The 24,123-nt window shown below is 46.4% G+C and overlaps 1 protein-coding gene across 1 annotated transcript in view; it reads right to left on the reverse strand.

Moving 5' to 3' along the window:
- Positions 1-22,153: 22,153 nt before the first annotated feature.
- TMBIM1 (transmembrane BAX inhibitor motif containing 1) overlaps positions 22,154-24,123 on the reverse strand; it is a 172,187-nt gene continuing 170,217 nt past the window's right edge. Inside the window, exon 12 of the mRNA XM_082260123.1 lies at positions 22,154-22,535. Within this exon, the coding sequence (XP_082116249.1) occupies positions 22,389-22,535 (147 nt within the window). The 3' untranslated portion in view covers positions 22,154-22,388. The remainder of the gene's footprint in view (positions 22,536-24,123) is intronic.

Raw genomic sequence — 24,123 nt, forward strand, 5'->3', positions numbered from 1 at the left:
ACAACAGCGCCGGATGAAAGACAACTTCCGGCCAGCGGTGTGTGAGAGGACCACACATCCGCTGAGACGTCTGGGGAGCACACCACCCAGTGGCCGGAGGGGAAATGACGGAGGTGGACAAGGCTCGGATGCAAATCAATTACCCCAAGGGGGCCGTAGCATGTACAACAAAACACTTAACCAATTACAAAATGCAAGAAAAGATTGTAACAAAAAACACCAGTTGGCATTTATATAAACTATAGAATTACAATCCTAACTGTAAATTGAGGTTGTAAAAGAAACTTGTAGGGAACATAGAAATCCCCCTAGTTTCTGTGTGTTGAAACCCCTATTATGGAGTACGAGAATTTCCAATGTAGGGGAAACAGGGATCAACAAACAAATAAGAAGTATCATAATTGTAAATGCTGCAGCACTAAAGGATATAGAATCTCGGAGAGACACCAATGAAAAAACAAATATATGTATCTATGTTACACTGTTGGTTTTTGATTTTAAAGATGTTATGTCAATAAACATTTCTAGTTTTTAATCATGTCTTTACCATTTTGAATTACCTGGTACCTTAAAAGTCCCACCAGCCCTCTCATTGTTTTTCTTCTTACCTCCTTTGTCTTACAGTTCCCTGTCCTATCCTTCCCCATTTCTTGTCCTTCCCAGTTCCCTTCCCCAGTCCCTTTCCTTTCACTTTCTCTCCCTTGCTTCTCCCATCCCTCTCCCCTCCCCTGCTTCCCTCTTCTCTCTTTTTTCCCTTCCTTTCCTATACCTTCCCTCTTTCTCTTTACCCCAGCACCTACCTGCACACCTCAGGTTTTAGCTGTCGGTTTCATTCTTTGGGATATCTTTCCCAGTATAGATTATATACAGACTAGGGATGCGGTACCTTTATTTACCATCTTGCGCTACAAACACACTCTTTATTTGAAATGGTTTAATAGAGGAAAAAACTAAGCAAAAAAGTGTAATACATAAATAAATTAATAAATGGAGATAAAATAGCTGGATCAGGGTTTGATTTAGGTCAATGTCAGGGTTCTGGTCAAAGGTGAGGCTCGGAGTCAAAGGTCAGGTAGGATTAAAAAAAAAAAAAAATTTTAAATTTATTAAGTGTCAGTGTGTTTTATGTACAGCCCACTATTGTTTTTGGGCTGTACTACGGGTACAAACAACAAATATCATACACATATGTGGTATTGCTGTGATCGTCCAGAGTAGAAGAATTTATTTTGGGTTATTCTTTAAGGGTAGATTATGGTATTAGTAGGTAATTCACAGCTAAACATAAAGAAATATATATTTTTTACTGGTTTGTGCCAGTTTTCCTTAATAATAATGAGCAGGGGATATCTATTATTATTTATCACCAAAAGAAAGCCCAGTTTGTCTTAAAAAAAAAAAAAAAAAAATACAAAAAACAACGTTGCATAATCCACCCGGATACGCTAGGTATTTGTGATGCTGTACAGATTTACTAACACATGTCAAAGTTGCAAAACTGTGTTCAGGCGGTAAGATTTGTTTTACCTTTGTCATGAAGGGGTTAAATTGTCGGTACACTAACATTGTTTACACAATATTTTCATAGGTGTGCATGACATCATCATTAATATTACTCTTTAGGATGTCTGACTGTTGTATCTGTGCGGATTACATTTGCTGTAATGATACAATGTAGTCATGTAATGCATTCCTTTATCCTGTGATCTGTACTTGGTTGACTTCTTTTCTTGGGATAGATCGCCACCTGGTGGAAAATGTCATGTGTTGCAGGAGCTAATTCTTAAATCCAGTGTAGTTTAAAATGACATTAAACTCTCATTTAAAAAAAAAATATATATATATATATATATAAGTCTCTTTCATTGCTCTCAACCTCCTTAAAATCTTCAGATTCCTATTTATTTTTTGCTGCTGTGATGTGATTTCCTGTTGAAGGAAGGCTTCGTTCTTTCTCCAGGGTCCCGCTGTATGGAAGAATGAAGCCACCCTCTCTTACTATTATTATTATATAGGATTTGTTTAGTGCCAACAGTTTATGCAGCGCTTTACAATATAAAAAAAAGACAATACAGTTACAATATAATAAAATACAAGAGGGTTAGGAGGGCCCTGCTCAGAAGAGCTTACAATCTAATAGGTTGGGGCAAGTAGTACAAAAAGTTGTAACTGTGGAGTATGAGCTGATGGAAGTGGTGAAAGATTAGTTGGAGGAGTGATAGGCTTCCCTGAAGAGATGAGTTTTCAGGGATCGCCTGAAGGCAGCAAGACTAGGAGATAGCCGGACAGGTTGAGGTAGAGAGTTCCAGAGGATGGGAGAGGCTCTGGAGAAATCCTGGAGATGAGCATGGGAGGAGACAAGGCAGTTAGAGAGCAGGAGGTCTTGAGAGAAGCGAGTCTTGCTCGCTCCTGAGATGAGATATGGACTATATAGGAAGTAATGTGTACAGAGGAGTGCACATGACTGAAACTATCCTGCACTGCTTATTCCAAACATACAGAAGTGAGGAGGGAAAGGAGAGGTGTTGGAGCTCACAGGACGAATACAGACTTGAATATACAATAAAACCTTGGATTGCAAGCATAATTCGTTCCGGAAACATGCTTGAAATCCAAAGCACTCTTATACCAAAGCAAATTTTCCTATAAGAAATAATGGAAACTCAGATGATTCGTTCCACAACCATTTATTCATAAATCCTTCAGTTTATAGTCCATATAAAAAGATTATAGCAATGTGATAGGTTGTGTAACCATAAAATGTCAATCCACAAATGCCTCCACAAGCAAAATCCAGCAGGAGCTACAGAGTATAAAAGACAAGAGAGCGCCTCTAAGTGTAGCAATATGGTTACATTTAATGAAGGTTCAACATTTAGCAGCTCACATGGTTGATGATTAAATCAGGCACATCTAAGTATGCAGGCATCTGGGGTAAAGCTTTCCACATAAACCGTCCTCCACACCGCAGGCTCTCACCGCTGTCAGTCTGCAGTCGTGACCGGGAAGAATACCCTGCGGTGGAGCGATCTGAAAACGAGGATTGAAGCGCTCGTGTAGCGCAGTGTGGAAGGGATGACGTTGATGGCGGTCCGGAGGACGGTCTATGTGGACAGCTTTACCCCGGATGCCTGAATACTTAGATGCCTGATTTATTCATCAACCATGTGAGTTGCTAAATGTTGTATCTTCATTAACCACTTGCCGACCGCCGCACGACTATATACTGCGGCAGTCTGGTGCTCCTGGGCAAAGCGATGTACCGGTACTTCGCTCGCCCACGAGCCTCTAGGGGGCGAGCGCGCGCCGCCGGAGGCACGCTCCCGCCCCTGCCCGTTTCCTGACATCCCTGCGCGAGTGATGTCCGCCGGTCACTCGCGATCTCCCGCTGGAGAGGGAGAAAGGCAATCGGCTGATGTAAACAAAGCCGTCTGTCATTCTCCCTGATGTAACTGCAGAGACTGTATGATCCTGCTATGTAGGATCATATGTCTCTGTGGTTACATCACAAGCCACGCCCCTTGACAGTAAGAATCACACCCCTAGGGACACACTTATCCCGTTGATCACTAATAAAGTTAACCCCTTCCCTGCCAGCATCATTTTGCAGTAACAGTGCATATGTATAGCACTGATTACTGTAGTAATGTCACTGGTACCCCCAAAAGTGTCAGTCAGGGGTCCGATCTGTCCGCCGCAATGTCGCAGTCCTGCAAAAAAAAAAAAAAAATCGCAGATCGCCGCCATTACTAGTTAAAAAAAAATGACCTAAATCTTTCCCGTAGTTAGTAAACGCAATAACTTTTGCACAAACCAATCAAAATACGCTTATTGCTTTTTTTTTTTTTTTACCAAAATATGTAGCAGAAAACAAACTGGCCTAAAATGTTAAAAAGTTTTGATTTTTACATTTTTTTTGAGAATTTCATATAAAAAAATGTGAAAAATATTGTTATTTTTTCAAAATTGACGCTTTTTTTTTTTGTTTATAGCGCAAAAAGTAAAAATCGCACAGGTGATCAAATACCACCAAAAGAAAGCTCTGTTTGTGGGGAAAAAAAGGACGTCAAATTCATTTGGGTACAGCGTCGCACACCTGCGCAATTGTCCGTTAAACTCATGCAGTGCCGAATCGCAAAATACGCCCTGGTCTTTGAGCAGCCAAATTCTCCGGGGCTTAAGTGGTTAACCACTTCTGAATCGGAAGATTTTTCCTCATAATGACCAGGCCATTTTTTATGATTCGGCACTGCGTTACTTTAACTGACAATTGCGTGGTCGTGCAACGCTGTACCCAAAAAATATTGATGTCCTTTTTTCCCCACAAATAGAGCTTTCTTTTGGTGGTATTTGATTGTTTTGATAAACAAAAAAAAGAGCGACAATTCTGAAAAAAGAAAAACATTTTTTTCACTTTCTGCTATATAACATTCCCCACAAAACTTGTATTCTGCTACATATTTTTGGTAAAAAAAAAAAAAATCCCAATAAGTGTATTTTGATTGGTTTGCGCAACAGTTATCGCGTCTACAAACTAGGGGAAAGATTTATGTAATTTTTATTTATTTTCTGCTATTAATGGCGGCGATCTGCGATTTTTAGCGGGACTTCGACATTGCGGCGGACAGATCGGACCCCTAACTGACATTTTTTACACTTTTGGGGGGACCAGTGACATTACTACAGTAATCAGAGCTAAAAATATTAACTGTTACTGTAATAATGACACTGGCAGAGAAGGGGTTAACACTGTAGGTGATCAATGGATTAAATGTGAGCCTAGGGGAGTGATTCTAACTGGGGGGGGGGGGGGGGCGTGGCTTATGAAGTGATCATAGAGACATGTGATCATATATAGAAGGATCACAGGCACTCTGTGATCATTCCAGAGAGAAGAACGGTCAGCTGTGTTAACAACAGCTGACCGTCCTTCTCTGTCAACGGGAAACGATCGCAGGTGTCAGGCAATCGGAGCCGCCTGCCTGCCCCGTGCATCGGTATCCCCGAAGTAAAAACTAATTCTCCTGCATTCAAGTGGTGTGTGATGAGGGAAAAATAGAAGTTCAATGGTCTTTTGTTGGTATCACTTGTGGTCTTGCTGCCCCCCTCAGGGCCAAGGGTATCCAGGCCATACTAAAAAACAACAATAAGAGAAGGGCGCACCGACCCAGTGCATTACCACTAAAAAGGTTTATTAAAATTATAAAATAATGTACATAATACTCACAAAACAATTGTCGATCGCACACATATAGTCAAACGAAGGATCTCCAAGGTAGCCACGGCACTGCAACGGTGCTGGATAGTGTGCAGACGTCTGCATAAATCTTCTGCGGCTAACGTGTTTCGAGGGCGAACCTCCTTCCTCAGAGCCAAAAAGTGCTGCTGAGGAAGGGGGTTCGCCCCTCGAAATACGTTAGCCACAGCAGATTTGTGCAGACATCTGCAAACTATCCAGCACCGTTGCAGTGCCTTGGCTACCTTGGAGATCCTTCGTTTGACTATATGTGTGCGATCTACAAATGTTTTGTGAGTATTATGTACATTATTTTAAAATTTTAATAAATCTTTTTAGTGGTAATGCACTAGGTCCGTGCGCCCTTCTCTTATTGTTGTTTTTTAGTAGGGAAGGGGTTCACCCAGGGGCGATCAAAGGGTTTAGTGTGAGCCTAGGAGGTGTTTCTAACTGTGGGGAGGGGATTGGCTTGTAAAATCAATACAGAGACCTGTGTTCCTAAATAGGAGGGACACAGGGGCTCTGTATTGATTCCAGAGAGAACAACGGTCTGTGGTCTGCCATGTTTACAACAGCCGACCGCCGTTCTCTCTTCATGGGGAGCAGTCGCGGGTGCCTGGTAGCAATCGCGGCCACCGGCCGCATGGATTGGCTTCCCCGCTGGTAAATGGGCGTGTGCCCCCAGGATTGATCCCGCGGACCGCCGTACAGGTACAGCAATTTGTGGGAACCTGCCGACCTGCCGCCGTATAACTGCGGCAGCTGTTTGGCAAGTGGTTAAATGTAACCATATTGCTACACTTAGAGGCGCCTCTCTTCTCTTTTATACTCAGTTGTGACGCTACTTCTATATCAGGACATCGCTTTGTTTATCAAGTCAAAATGTATTAAAAATTTTTGCTTATCTTGCAAAGCGCTCTCACACCAAGTAATTCTCAATCTAAGGTTTTACTGTAATATCTTTCTAAACCAGGGTTTAGTGTCACTTTAAATGCATTTTTTTAACAGCTGGATGCACTTGAATTTGACTTAGTTGCAGTCCCCTTGTGAGAAGCACCAGAAGGAGCCAGTCTGTTGTGTTGCACTGCTCATGGGCTAATAAGGGGCATGCTGATAGGAGGAGAGAGCAGAGTGACAGAGAGATGAGCTCATCAGTCTGCTACTTTTCCTTTCACTGTCCAGTCACAGGCTGGGGGGAGAGATAAGACCTGAATGCGTTAATGAACTGAATCAGAAAAAAAAAATCAGGCTGTACTATGTGGCAGAGCTATGAAAATCTCATGTCTGGATGGACAGAATTACAAATCCTTTAGCAGCTAAAACTCCCATATGGAGGGGCTGACTGGCAACTTTCGGTACAATCCAGAGGCCCAAGATGCAGCAACTCGGCCCCCCTCCCACTCTCCCTCTTCCCGGCCTTCTTCTGACCCCCCCATTACAGGCTGAAGCTCCGCTCCAGGTACTCTCTACACACTGTCCGAATCCGGGTTCCCAACCTGGCCAGCAGGGGGAGGTTGGGGGGAGCTGGGACGGCTCGGTCAGGGCTGGCCGGGGCAGAAGAGTCTCCAGTGGGGCATGGAAATGGCCTCTGCTCAGACCCAGTTTACACCATCCATGCTGGAGGGGAGGGGGGCTGCGCTCTGTCCTTTTCTTCACCCCGCACTCAGTAGGTCAGCAGTGGGGACTTTTTACTTCTCTTCACCGGGAATCCTTTAGGCATATCTGTGGCAGAAGCAGTGCAGCCTTTTTATGGGGCATCAGAGCGGCCCAGGGGGGGCAATTTCCCCCCCCCCTGCCCCCTGGCCCAGTCCTCCCCTGCCCATATGTGTATTTCATCTCATAAGTTAGCTGTTGGGCTGGAGTTTAGCTTGAAGATCCATCGCCATACATAAAAAATATTCTGTTTATATCAAATGGATTTACTTCTGGAATAAAAAAAATCGCTACATTTTGCAGTGAAATGTTATTATTAGGAGGCCCCCCGACTGTCTCCGCAGACCAATGCCGGTCATCGAGCCGCCTCCTCCCCTCTGTACAGTAACACACATACAGGACGCGCCATGGATTGCACCATCCTCATTAAAATGATTTATTTTATATATTCGCCTCTCTCTGTAGACATTATTGGCATCGCTCAGATGTCTTCAACGCCACGGCCCCAAGCGCTGGGAATATTTTTAGCTGCATCGATAAATATAGCCGGAGAGCCTCCGGGGTCTTACAAAATGCTCTTTTCTTCCAACCGAACAGATTAAAGCGAAACTAAAATACATGAACTATAAATGGATAAATGTGGTAGCGCTGCTAAGAAGACACGACTTATTGAGTATAATCCGCAATATAAAACATAAATAAACCACCCTGCAGGAACTTCATCTATCAAATAAAGTCAGCAGCTTACTAAAGTGCAATAAAGTGCAGAGACGCTAAAGTGCAATCAAATGGAATATACAAAAAGTACAAATCGGAATAAATGAATACATAACCGTGATAACACTTCTACCCAGAAAATAGGTTAAAAAAGCATGTGAAATCCATACAATAAGTACCATACATATAAATGTAATTGCCAAGTAAATAAAAAATGAATAAAAGTTAAAGGCCTCATGCACACTGGACGTTTTTACAGCTGCTGTTAGCAGCGTCAGACGTTTTTTTTTGCAGCTGCAGAACGCCCATCCATGTTATTCTATGGCCTCATGCACACATAGAGCTTTTAGGAGCTCCAAGTGGCATAGGCGTTTTACAGCTCCAAAAAAAACCCAGGAACTGTGGGTTCAGGAGCTCCAGCGTCAAGCTGCAAAAAACGTCTGACGCTGCTAAAGGCTGCATAACGTTGCTTAACGTGCGTTAAGCCACGTTATACGTTTTTTTTCTTCCATTCAAAATCAATGGCTCCCTATGGGAGCCTATTGATTTGAATGGAAGTCACACGGCAGGTCGGATCAGGGTGATCCGACTTGCGGTGCGACCTGCACTGTGAGAATCTTGAGGGGGAACTCCACGCCAAAATGGGGAAAAAAATGGCGTGGGGTTCCCCCCCAGGTTCCAAACCAGGTCCTTCGGGTCTGGTATGGAATTTGAGGGTAGCCCCACGCCGAAAAAACGGCGTGGGGTCCCCCCCCCAAAATCCATACCAGACCCTTATCCGAGCATGCAGCCCGGCATGCCAGGAAAGGGGAGGGGACGAGCGAGCGGCCCCACCCCCCCTGGATCATACCAGGCCACACGCCCTTAACATGGGGGGGTGTGGCTGCTTTGGGGCAGGGGGGAGCCACGCCCCCTCATGCCACAGCAGACGTCATCTGTGACATGAGGGGGCGGGGCCTCCCGATGACGTCATCGGGGCTACGCCCCTAATGGCTATATAATAAGCTGCAGAGACCGGAGACGGCATAATCACCGCAGACGTCGTCGTCGGAGGACCGGAGGAAGAAGAGCCGACAGCCGACAGCGGACAGCAAAAGAGCAGAAGACCGGAGAGGAGAAGAAAAGAAGATAGGACAGCAGAAGAGGGGACAGCAAAAGAACAGAAGACCCCGGAGAGAAGAAGACCCCGGACAGGAGAAGACAAAAAGAGCGGACAGCAAAAGAGCAGAAGACCCCGGAGAGCAGAAGACAAGAAGAGTCGGATGAAGATTTTTAATAAACTTACCAAAACGTCTCGTGTCGTTATTTCCATACACTGCCTTTTATGTGGTGAATGAGTAGGGGTACAGTGTACCCCATACCCATTCACATAGGGAGGGGGTCCGGGATCTGGGGGCCCCCTTGTTAAAGGGGGCTTCCAGATTCCGATGAGCCCCCTGCCCGCAGACCCCCACAACCACCGGCCAGGGTTGTGGGGATGAGGCCCTTGTCCTCATCAACATGGGGGCAAGGTGCTTTGAGGTGGGGGGTGCATGACTGTCTGCAGTCGCAGTTATGATTCGTCGCATCGTTTGGTTAAAAAGCTGGTCGGCCGACCAGTCTTCCAAGAAGACGGTGTCTGACATCCCTTATGCGGGGTGTTCTCTTTTTGGGGACTCTCTGGATGAATTGGTGAAGGGGATCACTGGGGGCAAGAGCACTCTGCTGCCCCAGGTGTCCCGGGGCAAGTCCTTCCGCGGTAAGCGGGGCCCTTCCTTTAAACCTAACCAGGGGTCCTTTCGTGCCTTCAAGGCACAAGACAAAGGTAAGTCCTTCAAGGCCTCTGGTGGCTAGAAGAAGCCTTGGGCAGGCAAGTCTAAAGCCGCCCACACTAGCACGGCGGCTCAGTCCGCCTCGGCCTGAAGGGGCGCCCTCACCCGTTTCAGGGGTGGGGGGATGTCTGCGCTGTTTTCCCGAACCTTGGCTTGCCAAGATTCAGGACAGGTGGGTTCAAGAACTCATTCGGTCAGGGTACAAGATTGAGTTTCGATCAGGCCCAGCAGGTTCAGGATCTCCTCGCCCAAGGGGTGGTTGTCCCGGTTCCACATCGGGACAGGTTTTGGGGTTTTTACTCGAATCTGTTCACAGTGCCCAGGAAGGAGGGCAAGGTGCGTCCGATTCTGGACTTAAAGTTTCTGAACCGCTTTGTGCGTGTCCAGAAGTTCCGAATGGAGTCCCTCAAGTCAGTGGTAGCCTCCCTGAGTCCAGGAGATTTCCTGGCTTCCATCGACCTTAAGGATGCGTATCTACACCTCGGGTACCTGGACGATCTCCTCTTAAGGTCGAGCTCCAGTGCCAATCTGTTGCGCGATCTGTCAATCACGGTTCAGACGCTCCAGGAGTTCGGGTGGACCATCAATGTTCAGAAGTCGACCTTGTCCCCTTCTGTTCTCCTCCCTTACCTGGGGATGGTTCTGGACTCCGCCCAGGCGAAGGTCTTTCCTGCAGGACGAGGTCAGGTCCCTCAGGGACAACGAGCTCTCCTCGCTTCGGACCTGCATGCGGTCCCTGGGCTTGATGGTGTCGGATTTGAGGCGATCCCATTTGCACAGTTTCACACGAGATCTCTTCAAGCAGAGATTCTGGCCAGGTGGGACAGGCATCCTCATTCCTTGGAAAGGAGGATCTCTTTGGGCCCCCAAGTCAGATCGGATCTTCTGTGGTGGCTCCAGTCTCCGGCTCTGAAGGAAGGCAAGTCCTTTCGCCCGTTGCTATGGACTGTGGGCACTTGGTCGGAGGAGGAATCCTCCCTGCCGATAAATGTCTTGGAACTGAGAGCAATCAGGCTCTGTTTGCTCCGTTGGTCTAATCGTCTGCGGGGCTGCCCAGTGGGTGGGCAGACGGACAACGCAACTGCGGTGGCTTACATCAACCACCAAGGGGGCACCAGGAGTGCCCGGGTGGCCAAGGAAGTGGCCGAGATTCTGTCTTGGGCCGAGACGCAGGTCCCGGCGATTTCGGCAGTTCACATTCCAGGTGTGGAGAACTGGCAGGCGGACTATCTGAGCCGCCAGACCCTGGACCAGGGGGAATGGTCGCTACACCCGGAGGTGTTTCAGATGCTGTGTGCGCGATGGGGATCCCCGGACGTGGATCTGTTCGCGTCTTGTCTAAACAACAAGGTAGGAAGGTTCGTGGTAAAAACACGTGACCCTCAGGCGGACGCCTCGGACGAGTTGGTAGTGCCTTGGGCTCAGTATCGCCTGATGTATGCCTCCCCCCCCCCGAGTCAGTTGTTGTCCAGGTTCCTTCGCAGGTTGGGTCTCGGAACCGAGGTTGGTGATTCTAGTGGCCCCAGACTGGCCGCGCCGGTCTTGGTACGCGGACATCATGCAACTGGTTGTCGAGCCTCCCTGGCGGCTCCCACTAAGGGACGATCTTCTGTCTCAAGGGCCGATCTTCCATCCTGCTTTACGGTCGCTGGCTTTGACGGCATGGCTGTTGAAAGCCAGGTCTTGAGAGACAGAGGTCTCACGTCGGCGGTCATTCCTACCTTGCTCAAGGCTAGGAAGGCCTCGTCTGGTAAGATTTATTATCGTACCTGGAAGGCTTATTTCACCTGGTGTGAATCGCAGGGGTTCCACCCCCACTCCTTTTCGGTGGCGAGGGTGTTAGATTTCCTGCAAACTGGTGTTGAGCAGCGTCTTGTGCTGACCACTATTAAGGGCCAGTTGTCTGCGCTGGCCATTCTTTTTCAGCGCCCTTTGGCGTCAAATTCCTTGATCCGCACCTTCATTCAAGGGGTGCGTCACCTGGCTCCCCCTAGGAAGGCACCTTGTCCGTTTTGCAATGTCCTCCCTTTGAGAACATCAGGGAGATTCCTCTGCCTGTGCTGTCACGGAAAGTCGCCTTTCTGTTGGCGATCACATCTGCTCACGGAGTGTCGGAGTTGGCGGCACTGTCTTGCCGCTCCCCCTATCTGGTTGTTCATAGGGATAAGGTGGTCTTGCGACCTCATCAGTCCTTCCTTCCGAAGGTGGTTTCAGATTTTCATCTCAACGAGGACATTGTCTTACCTTCGCTGTGTGCGAAGCCTAAGCATCCTAAGGACTTTGCCTTACATTCCTTGGATGTAGTCCGGGAGATCAGGGTTTACCTGTCGTCCACTGAATATTTCCAAAAGTCGGATTGTCTTTTTGTCCTTCCTGAGGGACCTCGGAAGGGTATGGCTGCGTCTGCGGCAACCATTTCCAAATGGATCAGACAGACGATTGTACAGGCTTATTCAATTATGGATCAGGTTCCACCTTTCCCTGTCACAGCGCACTCTACCAGAGCGATTAGTGCGTCTTGGGCCTTCCGCCATCAGGCGTCGGTGACTCAGGTGTGCAAAGCGGCGACCTGGTCGTCTGTGCATACCTTTACTAAATTCTGCAAACTTGATGTCCTGGCATCAGCAGATGCCTCTTTTGGCCGCAAAGTTCTGACTGCGGCAGTGCCTTAGGGGAGACATGGTGGTTTTAACCTGTCTCCTCCTGTTGGGGTTTTTTCCCCTTGTTTATTTTGCTTTCCTGAGTTTGTTCGCTCCTGTTGAGCTTTCTTGTTACCCAGTGTGTTACCTTTCTGGTTCAGATAAGGTTCTTTTCTCTGACCTGGGTGCTGCATTGCCTTTTGACGGTTACGTTTCCCACCCCTCCCATCTACACTGCTTTGGGACGTCCCAGACGTGCAGATTGTATGAGAGGGTGGCGACTGTCAGAGGTCGTAAGAGAAAATAGAATTTTTGTAAGAACTTACCGTAAAATTCTTTTCTCTGAGTCCTCTGACAGTCGCCGCCCCCCACCCCTCTTTTGGGGTTCATGGATCTCTATACTGCTTGCTACCAAACTGAATTGGGAATGAGGCTAGCCGGGGGTATTGGACCAGAGGGACAGCCCCCTGTAGGTGTGTCTATACAAAGGTTTTGTGAATGTTTTCTAACAAAATCTTCTGCCTAGCTTACTCCTGTGGATAAGACCAATACCCAGACGTGCAGACTGTATGAGTGGGCGGCGACTGACAGAGGACTTCTTACAAAAATTCTATTTTTTTCACTTTCTGTTATATAACATTCTCAAAATAGAAAATTTAAAAATCACATTTTTTTTACCATTTTAGGCTAATTTATTTTCTACTACATATTTTTAGTAAAAAAAAAAAAAAATCACAATAAGCGTATTTTGATTGGTTTGCGCAAAAGTTATCGTGTCTACTACTTATGGGAAAGATTTGTCATTTTTATTGTTGCAATTTTTATTTTTTGCGCTATAAACAAAAATAGAGCGACAATTCTGAAAAAAAAAAAAGATATATTTTTCACTTTCTGCTATATAACATTCTCAAAAAAATTAAAAATCAAAATTTTTTAACATTTTAGGCCAATTCGTTTTCTGCTACATATTTTTGGTAAAAAAAAAAAAATCACAATAGGTGTATTTTGATTGGTTTGCACATAAGTTATTGCGTCTACTAACTACGGGAAAGATTTATGTCATTTTTATTGTTTTTTTTTTTTTTTACTAGTAATGGCGGCAATCTGCGATTTTTAGCGGGATTGAGACATTGCGGCGGACAGATCGGACCCCTGACTGACGTTTTTGGGGGGACCAATGACATTACTACAGTAATCAGTGCTAAAAATATGCACTGTTACTGTAATAATGCCATTGGCAGGTAAGGGGTTAACATTGTGGGTGATCAAGGGGTTAAATGTGAGCCTAGGGGAGTGATTCTAACTGTGGGGGGGGGCGTGGCTTGTGAAATGATCATAGAGACCAGTGATCCTATATAGAAGGATCACAGGGGCTCTGTGATCATTCCAGAGAGAAGAACGGTCGGCTGTGTTTACAAAAGCTGACTGTTCTTCCCTGTCAGCGGGGAGCGATCGCGGGTGTCAGGCGGCAAGAGGCTGTAAGGCCGCCTGCCCTGTGCATCGGAGTCCCCGCTGCCTAATAGGGGCGGGAGTGCGCTGCCAGCGACGCGTGTTCGCCCCCTAGCTGCAGGCGTGTCACCGACGTACATCTACGTAGGTTTGCGCAGGAGAAACATAGGCAACAGCTTGCTATTGGGACACTTGGAAGGGGTGAGGAGCCAGGAGTGCCAGTGAGGGGACCTGAGAAGAAGAGGATCAGGGCTGCTCTGTGCAGGTATGAAGGCTTAGAATCACTTTAACATGTCAGAGTAGTCCTGGTTGTCACAGTGGTCACATGATCCGAAGCTGATCCCAGGGGCTCCTGTTAATTGCTAGAGACTGGAAGCTGTATATGACAGCTCAGTCACTGTGCAATTGAGTGAGCAATGAGTGCACTCTCAGCCGCCGAGGACGCTGGTTCCTGTGACATCCATATTTATGGTGTAATATTAAACATGGTCTGCGTGTACAGCCCCCCCCCCCCCAGGGCCGGTGCAAGGCTTTTTGCCGCCCTAGGCAAAATAAAAATTGCTGCCCCCTGGAAAACATATTCGTTTTCCTGGCACTGCAGGACCCTGTAGTGCCCCTCTCTCTCCCACCCCCCCCCCCCATCCCAAGTTGCAGAAGGGCTTAAAACTCCTTCAGTGACTTACCTCGGCGCTGGGTCATGCTCCGCCTACTCTCCTTTGCCGCACATGCACATTTGGTCTCCCCTGTCGGCTGACATAGACAGGGGAGACCTAATGCGCATGCGTGGCAATGGCAATGCATCCGCATTAGACCTCCCCATAGGAAAGAATTATTCAATGCTTTCCTATGGGGGTTTCGACGACGCTAGAGCCCTCACATAGCGTGGGTGGCAGCGCACAGCATGAGCAGTGCCACACTGGCCAGCGGTCCATTACTGATTCCGGGTGCAGGATGCCGGTGCCCCCTGCTAAGTTGCGCTCTCGTCGGATGCCTAGGTCGCCTTACAGGTAGCGCCGGCCCTGAGCCCCCCCACCACTAAACCACCCAACCCACTTCTTACCAGCTGTATGCCTAGTTGGTGTTTCAGTGTAGTGAGGGAGGTGATTTGCAGGAACACAGGATCCATGCCTTGTGTACTGACACAAAGGTAATCTGCCTTGTTTACCATCCTGCCTGTGTACTGGACGATCAGCGGGTGCCGGCAGACGTCTGGTCTGTGGGTCCCGCTGTGCGAGCCAGGGCACTCGCGCCTGATACCCAGAAGTGCTGGATCACGTGTATGTATATATATATATATATATATATATATATATATATATATATATATATATATATATATATATATACACACACACATATATATATATATATATATATATACATATACATACATACACAGGCCACCCTGTAGCAGCAAATCTGCTATGGGGCGGTCTGCAAGTGGTTAAAGCCCACTTAAAAAGCGTGAAGGGATTGAACATACGATAAATAAACAGACGACCACATGCAGTAAATAAACTTTATTTGCTCTGTATAGGAAATAAAAAAGTGCATACATAACATTACTCCAATGTTGGTGTTAATTTTCCCTTTTCACACCATCAATGGAAGATAATACAAAGAACGCCACTCTTACTCCACCTTATTCCTGCGTGTTCTGAACATGTTAAATATGGTAACTTTAAAGTGAATGTCATGCCATTAACCTTTTTTGGGGATACAGTGGGGGGGGGGGGGGGGGGTTAGAACCTCTGTCTGGTTTTTACTGCCTTCTGGAGCTCCGCTAGAGAGATAATTTCTCACTTCCTGTCCTACTGACAGCGTTTTATGAGACAGGAAGTGAGGGGGAATTCAACAGCAGCACAGGGAGAAATAAAGAAGCTTTTCTTCAGTGGAGAAGGGGATAGCTAGAACCCATCAGGATAAATGCTGACATTACAGTCCTGGATTCCAGGACAGTGTTAGTCCTGCTCACGGTTTGCATTTCACCCACCTAGTTTTTGCATGGTGTGTCACAATTCATGGGCTGATCCTGTGCAGATCCCGCCTCTAAACAAGTGGGGACCCCCCACTTGCAGCACCAAGCAAGCAAAATACTGGGCATGTGCAGTAACTTAAACAAGGCTGATGTTGTGCTCCCGGGACACAGCAATGGTGGGACAGAGGCAGAGGCGTAACTAGAACCTTCAGGGCCCCGGTGCAAGAAACCATGCAGGGCCCCCCGGACACCTGGCCGAGCCCTTCCCTTCAAGCCTGGGGCCCCTCCCACTGATCCTGGGGCCCTTCACTCTCATTGCGGGGCCCTTTATTACGGTCCCACAGCGGGACCCTTTCACAAGTTCTGCAGTGGGCCCAGTAGGAGGGGAGGGGGGAGCACACAGGGGCCCAGAGACAGCAGAACACAAGTGAACTGGATAGGAGGAGTGGCGGGGGCAGCATACAGAGGAACCAATCTCCTCCATTTTCCTCCTGCAGCTACAGGAGGAAAAAGGAGGACAGTGATTTCTCTACATGCTGCCCCCGCCTCCCCTCCAATCAAGGTATACAGTGGAGCTGCACAGGCCCCCTGGAGCATGGGGCACAGTTGCAATTGCAACCCCTGCAGTTACGCCCCTGGACAGAGGGCCAAGATGTGGGACTGTCCCAGCAAATCTGGAACACGTGGCATGTATGTTGTCAAGTTTTTATTTCTGTTTCCCTGGTGCAGATTTTCCCTCACTTCCTGCCCTGCTGACAAAAGGTTTCCCTAGCCAGGAAGTGAGAGGAAAATTCCTTGCGGAGTCTTAATAGCAGTCCCAACATTTCTAATCCTCCCTCACTATATCCAAAACAAAACTTGGCTTTACATAGGAGCCTATTCATAAAAAGAAAAATAATAATTGTGGACTATAATGACAAGCATTCCCCCATACTTGACAAATTCAGATCGTATTTTGCTTAATACAGTGATTTCCAATGATCCTCAGCGCCATCTACTGGTCATAATGCAACATTTTTTCTGATGGGGTTATTTCAGGAAAAAGTTCCCACTAGGACCACTAGATGGAGCGGATAATCGGGAAATCACTATATTAGGCAAAATGCGGTTAGTTTGTAAAAAGTGGGTGAACGCTTGTCACATTCTTCTTATGATTTTTTTTTTTTTTTTATATGTAGATCCCCCCCCCCCCTCTTATCTTTTTATTCACACAGGTATGTAAAAACAGCAAAGAAAGGCATGTTTTTATTAATTTTTTGTTAAAACGCTTGACAACTTGAACTTGAGAAACTCCTTTGGTCTTATTTCACAAAGCAGATGAAAAGGACAGCGTGCACAGCACAGGCACCCAGAGCAGCCAATCAGCTCTCACCTTTTGTCAGTATAAAAGCAGCTGAATGTCATTGGCCGGCTGATTGCTAGAGGTCACTGTGCTTCCTGCATCGCTTTTACCCTATTAAATAGGCCAAGTGCAATATGTCCAACACAGCAAACAAGACACAGAAAGCCACAAATAAATACAAAGTCGTAGGACGCACCCCGATGGAGGCGCTAACCGCGTCTATCGCGAGGGGAGGCCTCTGGCGTCACGTGCGTCCTACTATGCAACATACATTTCGGTACAGACTGTTTCTATTTACAGCGGACACAAAGTTGTATAGGATACAGTTCTAAGGATAAATGGCACTTAAAGGAAATCTCCAGTTTTCTTTACAAAATCAAATTTATAGAATACCCATACAAGCTGTCTTCTTATTTAAAGAGTAACTCTACTTTTGTTGAGTTGGGATTGTAACAAACTTTGATGCAGATTCCCGGGGAGGGACTCAATATTGTTCATACGCCATTATTTCATTTTTGCAATCAACTAGGGCCATTATGGGAACATACCCTTACTTTTTTCAGTATCGTTCAACAGCAAGGTTGTCATAGACATTTGACCATAGACAGGCAGAAGTTCTCCAACCACCCAAGAATGATGTTTGGGAGATGTCTGGCTATGTGAATTCCTCAACCAACCAAAATTATTGCCCCATGGTCACTGCTCAAAAATCGGGGGTCTTTCCAAACAAAGGGCCAGTTTACGGTCCTTCAGACTTAGGGGAACCGGACTATACACAGTGGAAGTAGAAAATGCTCCAGTGTCAAAAGATGTAACACCCCATTGTTGTTGTCAATGGGAGAAAGAGTACCCCATTGTTGGCTCTCAGAAGTAGGATTAGTGCCTTGTATTAATGGGAGAAATAGTGCCCCAAAGGCCAGATAAATGCAAGCAAAAGGCCACATTTGAAGATCACTGCTCTAAATCATTCATTCTCAACCAGGGTTCGCTGAAAACCTTGGCTTCCTTGAACTGTGGCTGATTAACCTCCCTTTTGATGGTGCCTGTACAGTATAGTTCCAGAGACAATGCCACCATGTAGAGCCAACAGCATGACGCCAATGATCTTTTCAGCTAACTGAAACTGTGGCATCCTGACTGCCACTATAGGGGGGGGGGGGCATTCTTCCTATGTAGGTTGCATTTTTCCCTTTGACCACCAATGAAATGGTTTTAGAAGAGGTTCCCCAAGACCTAAACATTATTTTAAAGGTTCCTCTGGGGCAGAAAAGTTTAGAAAGGCAGCTTTAAATGGGAGATTGAAGGAGCGGGGCTGTTTGTAGCAATATTTTCCAAATGGCTGTGAGACAAGAAGGGCTTCCAGATGCCCAAGCCATACGTTAGCACCTTCTAGGACAGTGATGGCGAACCTTTTTGAGCCCGAGTGCCCAAACTGCAACAGGTGCAAGAGCAGCGTGTCAGAGGTCATGTGACTGCATCCAGGGGAGGGATACAGCTCACCCCACAATATATCTGATCCCCGGGAGGACATAACACATGGCCTTCTACAGTAATGGCCCCTGCGCCTCTTGCCCGTCTTAGTCTTCCAGGCCCCCATTCTGCCTGTTCTCCTGGCCTCACTGTTGGTGTTTTAGCAGAGGGGAGGTTTGGGGAGTTCTGGCTCTGGGGGGCCCTGGAATGCTGCACCCACTGCTCCTCTTCGGGGGTCAAGGAGGTAGTGAAGGCCTATCCCCGGCCTATCTCTTTACCTACCCAGTGGAGGCTGCGGGACCGCCCACTCACCCACCTTGTGCAGATAGATTCCCACACCTTGCCCTTGCCGCTGTTTGCTGCCGCGCTCCCGCCCCCACGGACCTGGACTCTTCATGGATCTCCCTCTACCTGCGATCACCAGACTGCTCAAGTGCCCACAGAGAGGGCTCTGCGTGCCAGCTGCGGCACGCGTGCCATAGGGTCGCCATCACTGTTCTAGGACATTGAAAACAGCCCAGTAATCAGTGATGCTATACTTTGGGAGCATCATTTTAAATGCGGTTGCTTACGGCCTATTTCTTTAGTCTGAAAAACTAAATATGATTTGTCTGGAGTTGGGCATTCATTTTTGTGGGCGAACAAACAGGCAAGATTTGATTGGTCATCTCGGGATGCAAATTTCATCCTATGAAGGCTCAGATAAGAGAAAATCCTGGATAAACAATCCAAAGACTTTAGGAGGACCAGACTGCGGCCCACTGGGAAATGCTCTGGTGTCAGTGGAAGCAAATTCCCTACCGCCTTTCATCAGTAGGGGAGGAATAAGTAAATGCCCCATTGTCGGTGTCAGAGAAGGAATAGTGCCCCAATGTGGGTGTGAGTGAAAGGAATTGTACAATATCAATGGTGTCAGCAACGGGAGGAGATGTGCCCCATTGGTGTCAGAGCTTAACTTAAATTGCCACTATGCCAATTCTAATACAAGGTGTTAATGGGAGAAACTATGCCCCATCAATGGAGTCATTTGGAGGAATTATGTGCCATCACTGGTGTTAGTGGGAGGAATTATGTCCCATTGATGTCAGTGGGAGGAACTGTGCCAAGTCTTTGTTGATGGTGGCCAGAATTGTGCCCCAAGTGTTGGTTAAATGCACGCAAAGGGCCTCATCCTTCTTGCAGGCCACAGTTTAAAGACCACTGACCTAGAGCCTGACCTAACAAAGACTGCATAATGCAGGGAGTCTTTAAGAAATGAAAAGTCCCCATATGCTTGGGACCATCCATACCTCTCAGTTGGATCACTGCTACGACAATATAGAGATTGATGGATGACTTGCTGATGACTTCCTACACTACAAAGATTAGACAACCAGGTCATATCTGTAGATGTATTAGCAGATGGTTGGTCCATACCACAACCACTTCACCCCGATCTGTAGGCCTCAGGGCTATCACCAATTTCCAGTGAACCCAACAGTCTAAACCTGGGGTCTTCAAACTATGGCCCTCCAGTTGTTCAGAAACTACAATTTCCATCATGCCTAGTCATGTCTGTGAATGTCAGAGTTTTACAAAGCCTCATGGGATGTGTAGTTCCGTAACAGCTGGAGGGCCATAGTTTGAGGATCCCTGGACTCTAAACTTTCCTCATGATTAAACTCCGGGGGGCAGTGCGAAACACATTGGGGGCAGGCTGAGACTGCCACACACTTTTCCATTGGGAAAATGGATGTGTGGCTTGCGGGAATTCTCTTTCACTACAGTCTAAACTTTGGTCAACCTACAAAATGGCAGCTTGCTGTGTGTGTGCTAGCGGGCTCCCCGAGATCTGTACAATATAATGTAAGGCACAGAACATTGTGCTCTTTTCCACAGACAAGAACTATCCTTCTCAATGGTTTTATCAGTGCTATCTCTGATACAAGATTACAGCATCTATCAATTCAGGTCTTTTGAGCGCCAATGGAAAAGACATAAGCAGATATTTACAAAATTTCAGTTTTATCCTAGGAAACATTTCCCTACAAAGATAGGAAAAACATAAAAGTAGACGATAAAATCCACTAAACACTATCTGAATGTAAAATGGACATATAACTACAGCCCATGATAACATATATATATATAAAAAAAAAAACAAATAAAAACTTTATATGATACCTCCAAACTAAGAAGTGCAACGTACAAGTGAACAAATTAGCATTTTTGCTCCTGTGTGCGGCCCTTTATTACCATCACTAAGCAAGTGATAAAGTATTACTGCTTAGCTAGGGAACAAAAGTGTAAATATAAATTATAAGCCCAGTTAATGCAATTGGAGCTTTCCCTGCTCAGTTCCAACATAAGCTTTCCTGGAAGTCGGCACGGAGCAGCAAAGGGATGAGCAAAGGCACCTAGTATGTGAAAGCGTTGGGGGATGGGTAGATGTTGTTTTGCCCTTCTGCCATGGTAAGGGTACGGGGGTGAACATGCTGATAGATTATAGGGATTTCTACAGCTCTGTAATTAAAACTATATTCTGCACTATCATCAAGTAGATCTAAACCCAATCGCTATGGTCATGTCAATTCAAAAGCGGTTTTCGTACTTTTTAAAGTCTGCAGCTATTATTATTTTAAATCCCTGGTGATCCTGCCATGAAGTCCTTTCAGGCACTTCCTGTTATGGGGTGACAACGGTCTTACAATTGCATTCCTACGTTGTCAGCCTTTCATGTAAGACCCTGATGCAAACTGCAGGTAGCTGTGCACACATTGCTCGGGCATGGTCCCTTGTTGTCACCATTAGGAAGTAGCCCAAAGAAGCTGGAGAAGATCAGCAGAACTTAGATGGAAAAAAAGAACGAATGAAAAAGAGTGAAAGGCACCCAGTGCTTTAGCAAACTTAACGCCATCCAGTTAGGGTTTAGATAAACTTTAAACAACTGAAAACAAGACACAGAGTGCTGCTACCTCCTCTCCCTAATCAAGTTGAATGTGTTCCTCGGTGCGCAAGCGTTCGGCTGCTGTAAGCCCTGTAGGTAGAATCTGAAAGAAATGCTGGCACTTTAGTAGAATGCACAAACAGTTATCCTTTATTAAATGGAACAAAGCATAAAACCCACACGAGTTTCAGCCATTAGGCCTTAATCATGATGATTATGGCCTAATGGACGAAACACGTTGACCCTCTGTGTGGATTTTATGCTTTGTTCTAATTAATAAAGGCTATCAGCTTGACTAAATGCTGGCACTTTTGGAGAATGCACAAACAGATAGCCTTTATTAAATGGAACAAAGCATAAAACCCACACTTGTTTCCGTCAATAGGGCTTAATCATGATGATTATGGCCTCATGGACGAAACACGTTGACCCTCTGTGTAGATTTTATACTTTGTTCTAATTTATAAAGGCTATCAGCTTGAGTAAATGCTGGCACTTTTGGAGAATGCACAAACAGGTAGCTTTTATTAAATGGAACAAAGCATAAAACCCACACTTGTTTCCGTCAATAGGGCTTAATCATGATGATTATGGCCTCATGGACGAAACACGTTGGCCCTCTGTGTAGATTTTATGCTTTGTTCTATTTAATAAAGGATATCAGTTTGTAGATTCTACTGAAGTGCAGGCATTTCTTCAAGATTCACACTTCAATAAAGGGGAGTTATAATGTGCACAAATTAACAGAACCTGTACAGGATGTAGGTCAACTGTACAAGAAGCTCTTAAGTTGCGTCTGGGAAAATTAAATAATGCACAATTGACGACCGCCGGCGCCTGTGTGTCTGTGAAGTATAAAGGAATTTTTTGTAACATTTTTGGTAGTGCCAGTGCACCCTGCAGCCATTTATTATAGCATAACAGTGCAAAGTTCTCTTCTTTGGTGAATACAATACATTTAAAAAGAACACCTAAATGAAGATAACAGCGATTAAACAAGGATACAAAATTAAAGGTAACATTTGCTCCAATCATGCTCAGTCCTCCGTCTCATGGATTATGGGATCATCAAAAGGGGAAATCTGGAGTCACTTGTAAAAAAAGGGGAAAAGTATGACCTCCTTTCAGGAACAAAATGGCCGCACTCTCGCTCAGACTTGAGTTGTCTTAGGTCCGACTGCCGACAAGCTGCAGCAGATTGATGAAAATGTAAACAATGTCGGTGTAAATCTTCATGGCGCCATAGACGTATTCCTCGGGGCTGATGGCGTGTTTGCGGTTTCCGATCACCAGCTGAGTGTCGAATGCAAGGAACTGGTATGGAAATAAGAAGAGTTGTTAGATTGTGTTGTGGATCACACACAGAGCCTTCAAGCCCTTTATTCTTTATTACCATCAGTATCTGGCTTTAAAGAGTACCTGTCTATAGAGTGACCCCGAGAACACCGACAACAGGCATAGTTGCAAACAAGTAATTTTCAGGCATAACTTATTGATGAGGTCGCCCCAGCCTAGTGCATTATCCCGCCATATTTAATAAGAAATAGTCGTCATAAATTATACTCACAAACATATGAATTAAAATCACTAATTTGTAGCCCTGTAATTCTAAGTACAGCAAATTACAAAATACTGGGGGACCTCACCAGGGTCATTTACTGGCTGACGTGTTTCGAAGGCAACCCCTTCTTTCTCAGAGCTGGTCTTCCTCAGAATATAACCACTTGGCAACTGCACAGGGGCGTAACTACAGGGGTTGCAATTGCAACCGGGCCCCATGTTCCAGGGGGCCTGTGCAGCTCCCCTGTACACCTGGATAGGAGGGGCGGCAGGTGCAGCATGTAGAGAAATCACTGTCCTCCTTTTTCCTCCTGTAGCTGCAGGAGGAAAATGGAGGAGATTGGTTCCTCTGTATGCTGCCCCCACCACTCCTCCTATCCAGTTCACTTGTGTTCTACTGTCTCTGGGCCCCTGTGTGCTCCCCTGCCCCTCCCCCCACTGTGCTGCCCCCCCCCCCCCCACACTGTGCTCCCTCCCCCCTCCTGCCGGCTGCTGCAGGGGATGTGTCACAATAGAGAACCAGTAAGGGGTTGGTAAATCTGTAATTTACCAGCTTCTTCCTTTTCTGAATGGACAGAGTCATAGTCAGTGACATTGAAAAAAAAATAAAATAAAATGATAAAAAAATAATACAATTAAAATACCAAAAAATAAGAACTACTGACACCAGTGGGTGAACTTACAGGATCACAAAGGTCACTCTTGCAACCGGGCCCTAGCATTCCACCACCGGCCCCAAGATGGCAGGAAGGGGGACCATTGCAGAACTTGGGAAAGGCTCCCGCTGTGGGACCATAATAAAAGGGCCCCGCAACGAGAGTAAAGGGCCCCAGGATCAGTGGGAAGAGCCCCAGGCTTGAAGGGAAGGGCCCTGGCCAGGGCCCTTCATGGTTTCTTGCACCGGGGCCCTGAAGGTTCTAGTTACGCCTCTGCAACCGCGTAACTTAGTTATACGGTGGCATAGCAGTACTTGATCAGCCACTTCCAGGTAGGGGGCACGCACTATGGCAGTGCTGTGATGTAATTAGACACAGCACAAGCCGATCAGCGGATGCCGGCCAATGGATATCCACTGGCTCCTGCTGATCAGAGAGGACAGACACAGAACAGAGCTCTGCCTATATAAACAAGGCATGGCTTTGTTCTGTCAGTAGGGTTGTGCTGGATTTTCCTGCTAAGCATAAACAGCGCACACAAACACTGGTTAGGCACACATTTAGCCCTTTGAGCACCCTATATGTTTAACCCCTTCCCAGCCAGTGTCATTAGTATAGTGACAGTGTATATTTTTAGCACGGATCACTGTATTCGTGTCACTGGTTCCCACAAAGTGCCAATTAGC

Source organism: Pelophylax lessonae (genome assembly GCF_965119305.1).
Source record: "Pelophylax lessonae genome assembly, chromosome: 6".
In the NCBI taxonomy this organism is placed as follows: domain Eukaryota; kingdom Metazoa; phylum Chordata; class Amphibia; order Anura; family Ranidae; genus Pelophylax; species Pelophylax lessonae.